This window comes from Nicotiana sylvestris, chromosome 3, assembly GCF_000393655.2.
Source record: "Nicotiana sylvestris chromosome 3, ASM39365v2, whole genome shotgun sequence".
NCBI lineage: Eukaryota > Viridiplantae > Streptophyta > Magnoliopsida > Solanales > Solanaceae > Nicotiana > Nicotiana sylvestris.
In genome coordinates this window covers 154,003,772-154,008,615 of record NC_091059.1, presented here as the reverse complement: position 1 = coordinate 154,008,615, position 4,844 = coordinate 154,003,772, and the positions used below count along the sequence as shown (strand labels likewise).

Here is a 4,844-nt window from a genome sequence, read left to right as displayed (position 1 = left end):
GGTTGTGGACATTTTTATCTTCTGCCCACGCAGAAAAACGGAACGCGTGTGTTACGTTATTAGGATAATATTGATACGTGGCACAAGAAGATAGGAAGGAATCAAGGACAAGACGGTCATTTCACGAAATATCATCTCCTTTATGTGACAGATGATAAAATAACGTCAAAACGGGAGAAACGGTGTCCTTGTCGTACATCTAGATCACGAGCGACTTTCCCCTAACAAAACCTGATTATTTATAATAAATGATATCTGGAATCGCTGTTTTAGATCCATAATCCCATTAGGCTACAGAAATAAAAAAGGATTAAGAAATGGATATTCTGTTAACGTAACGGTTGCCGTTAAGTGACGGTCCAACATTTGACGGAAGTGGTGGTCCGTTTTACTGGGTAGGTGCGAACTGAGAATACAGAGAGAAACTAAGCTCATTTTTTCACTATAAAAAGGGGAAATAGGCAAAGGGTGTGATCATCAAACATAGGGGCTTTGCTCTTTATCTTTGTGATTCAGATTACTGAGTGAAATCAGAGAAACTATTTACGAAACTCCATTTCTTCTTCTTCTTTAGTGTGTATTGTATGGCCGCCAATTTGCAGAGCCGTGGACTCGTGAGCTTAGGGAAACGAGTTGTGAACCAGATCAGCTACGCTAGTGGTCGAACTTCTGCTAACTCACCTTCACTCTCTGGCAGGTATTACTTCTAAATTTCTATCTGTATGTTGTTTTGTCCTTTTACGGCTGCTTATTTACCTATTGATCAGTGTTTGCTTTCTAGAGCATGTTTGTTGTTGGTTTAGACGAAAATTTATGGTTTAATTTCTGTGAAAATCATGCTAGCTATCTGCTAAGTTCTGAAGGATATCAGGTTAATGGTTTAATTTCCAGAATACGAGATCAGTTCAATTAGATTTACAACTTGTGGGAGATAAATTTGCGTTTACCAGTTTTAGTTTGTTTATTAGATCTAGCAACCAATAAACCATGGATTCTGGTAGCGCATTATGTCGTCTTCTAGCTAGCTGATATTTTTTTGTCCGATTTTTCATGGGATATATTTTCTCGGAAATTCACTAATCTATCTTGCCATTTTCTATTCATTTCTTTCCTCTTTGATACGACAACAACGGTAAAAACTTACCTACCCCGGGTCTTTACCCTAAACCAATAGATACATGACATGTATCTTCAATCATTTAGCCATGGTAAATTATATGAATTCTTAATTAATTAAATTAATTAATCATAGTGAGTTAATATAGTTTAGTATAAACACCTGACGTGATAAACATTTACCCAACAACATACCCAATAAAATCTTATTCTTTGATAACTCACGTTTTCCTTTCCTTGTTGCTTAATAGTACAAATAATAACTCTTAAAATGCTGCGTGCTGAAGTGGAAGGCTTATCGGATAAGGACGTCTCACCCACTAATATCCCTAATTGTCTCTTAACGGTGCATCATAGGAATTTCCGCTCACAAAATATATTAAATATTATTCCCTGAGCCTTGCACACATATGTAACAATATCTGAACCATTGAACTTTCCCAATGTAATTGACGGTAAGATGACGATCTATATTTATACTCCCTCGTCCCATGTGAAATGTTCGAGAATTAAATGAATTTTTTTTATCGTGATTTTTTAAAATATATCTTTTAAATATTAATTATTGTGACTTATAATATTTTTTATATAATTTCTAAGTATGTAAATTTTATTTTTAAAAATTTAAAATTATGTTCAAATTTACAGTCAAATAAAAAATTTGAATCTTAATAGGCAAATAGTATCACATAAATTAAGATAGTGCTATTATTTTTTACTACAACAAATAGAGAGAGTTAGATGTAAGATGTAACCGTCTAACCGGAACCTTACCGAAACTTGGAAGGAAAAAGAAGAAAGTTAGGAAAGGAGTAGGTGAGTAGGTCTGTAGGTGAAACTATAGGGGCCCGCATCAAAATAAAGGCTTGAGATAAAAAAGATGAGATAGAAGAACTTGACACGACATGTGGGGTTGATGTTATTTTACCTTTTTGAAGCAGCAATGTTGCTGATGATTGGGTTGAACTATTTGTTCTTGGTAGGTATTAGGAAATGGGACCTGGATCACGTGATATGTCAACGTTATAACAATTTTACTGTGGCCCAGAAACAGGAGTTAGTGATACGGTTTAACTCCAGTCTAGTGAAATTTTCAATCATTTTTCTTGTTTGCTGTTTTAAAAAATTTAAGGACCAACAATCCAAATGTATGCTTGATTAAAGTTAATGATGATATATACCTGTTTTATGGATTTTATGGTATTGTATATTATTTTATTATGAGTCTATTGATAGTACTAATATAGTGTCTTTTGTTGCCTTCTTGAGCCGAGGGTCTCCTGGAAACAGCCTCTCTGCCCCTCGGGGTAGAGGTAAGGTCTGCGTACATATTACCCTTCCCAGACCCCACTTGTGGGATTACACTGGGTTGTTGTTGTTGTTGATGATGATATATACCTGTTGTTGCGGTTACTTCCAACACACAGCATTGTGACAAGAGGGGTTGGTCAGCACCTCACCTACAATAGGGGCGGCAAACGGGCGGGTCGGGATATGAGACGGGATGACTGGCAGACAATATATAACCATATTATCCATATCACTTTTGGGAGAATTCCTAGTCTTTCAAACTCGAAGAACCTCCAATTTGAGGCTTTACAAATGTAAAAGTTAAACCTATTAGTTATCTATTTTTTAAGTGGATAATATGATTCTTATCCATATTTGACCTGTTTTTAAATAGTTCATTATCCAACCCATATTTTAGATGGATTATATGGGTGGATAATTATTTTCTTTTATTCATTTTGCCACCAATACCTACAACGTCACGGTCGTGAGTTCTAAGTCCCAAAGGAGTAATAACTCTAATAAAGGGGATCAAAAGGGAAGAGAAAAAAAAATAAAGAAAAAGACACAGCATTTGTGTACAAATTCTTTAGGGCATCCTTTAGCTTCTTGTAACTACACTAGCGCTTTTGCCAACAGTGTAGTCTACATTAGTTTTTTACTTCTTTGTTAGGTTAACCCTGATTTTTTCACTTCCCTATATTTGCAAATCAAGTTGGATTAGTTATTATTAGATGCCTATATTTGATGTTAACTTTGCCGTTTAATTAAAGTTTGGTCGGTTTGGAAGGTGTCATAATCACGCGAGTATCCCGATATTTGGGCACGAAATATGTTGGGCATGTGTGGCAACAGTTACTGCATGTACCTATACTCACTCGAGTCACTGTAGATGTAAATCTCAAGGAGTTATATATGTGGATATAATGACAAGGGGTAACATATTTGTACTCTTCGTTCATGGATTAAGTGGATTAATTAAGTAGTTAATTGTATTATTGTGCAGGAGGGGAGTGCAGACATCGGTGTACGACAAGAACCCGGAGGATCATGTGCGGGATTCAGTGGTGCCGGATGAAGTGATAGAGCCACAATCAGAAAAATACTGGGGTCCTCACCCACAAACTGGGGTGTTTGGGCCTGCAGCCACTGATAGTGCTGGTGGGGAACGTGGTTTCCACTCCTCACCTGCCACTGCTGCTGCTGCTGAATCCATTTTGGAGCAGAAGGCCTTCTTCCGCCCTCTAGAGGACTTGGACAAACCCCAGCACGCCTAAGTTTCACATTCCCTTAATAGCTCCAGTGCGTCTATCCTCACTGGCAAACTTAAGTCTATATATAGTGTGTAGTGGTGGCTTTTAATAAGTTTCTGTTTTGCTTGTGTTTATGCGAGTCTGTATTATATCAAGTTTAAAGTGCAGTATAGACTATTAGGGTAAAGCTGCACCGCTTTTGAAGGTTCCGTTCATATGGTACTGCAATATGGGTGTCTTTTGTTACAGTTACGTAACTGCTGAACTATGCTATAATATCCTTATGAACTTTTGCTTTCATATTATTGCGTGCGTCACTTTCAAAATCTTATCTTTAGTTGTTGTCGAAAGTAAGAACTGGGGATGAGATTGGTAGCTGTGGGCAACGAACAGAAGGTGATGGGTGCGCATTATGCAATCATAAAGATGCAGGCGAAGTTAGGAAAAAGAGATAAGATAGCGAGAGAGACGATAACTCCAAAGAATGTGGACACGAAAGTAGTAATAGGACAAGAAGATTGCCCATATTGAGCCTCAAAAATATCTAACTCATCCTATCACAATTTCTCCAATAGTAAATAAACAAAATATATAACTATGTCCATATCATGGCCTATCCTCTACAATACCGTACCGCCTATTACCTGTTTAGGGATGGAGAGTTACTCCAACGTAACCCCACCTGTCCCTCAAATTCCTTGGCCTTATTCAGCTTTTTATCTAGGGAAATTTATGCGATATACCTATGAGAATCAAACTAATTACCCGTACTGTACCCATTTGAAAATTATTTCAATTTCTACCCATTTTGTTCAAAATAATTATCCGGCCTACACTCGCTAAGTCGCTATAAACGATAGCTATAGACATTTTTTCATCAATTCGAATGACTTTTCCATCCTGATTTTTAATTTTAAACACCCCAAACCTAATGTGCTGATTTTTGGACTCCCACCTAGTAATCAGATGCACACATTTTTCGACATCCATACTTATATGTAGGGGTGTACATTGACCGAGTTGGTTCGATTTTTATCAAAACTAAACCAAATCAACTATATCGGATTGGATTGGTTTGGTTTTGTCGGATTTTTCGGGTTTCAGGTTTTTTATTACTTAAATATTATTTCAATCTTACTTTGTTAAATTTTTTTAAGTAAATATATGTCTAGTAAAAATATAAAA

At 36.5% G+C, this 4,844-nt stretch overlaps 1 protein-coding gene across 2 annotated transcripts; it reads left to right on the top strand.

Annotated features, from left to right (window-relative positions):
• Positions 1-253: 253 nt before the first annotated feature.
• Positions 254-3,959, top strand: LOC104210248 (late embryogenesis abundant protein At5g17165-like). Of its 2 annotated transcripts, XM_009759101.2 has the most exons (3): positions 452-697; positions 2,544-2,720; positions 3,413-3,959. In XM_009759101.2, exons 1-3 carry the CDS (start codon positions 585-587, stop codon positions 3,681-3,683), a joined length of 561 nt encoding a protein of 186 aa, XP_009757403.1. In that variant the 5' UTR covers positions 452-584; the 3' UTR covers positions 3,684-3,959. The 2 variants fall into 2 exon arrangements, with proteins under 2 accessions (XP_009757404.1, XP_009757403.1); XM_009759102.2 differs by lacking the exon at positions 2,544-2,720 and having other exon boundaries at positions 254-697.
• The last annotated feature ends 885 nt before the right edge of the window (positions 3,960-4,844 follow it).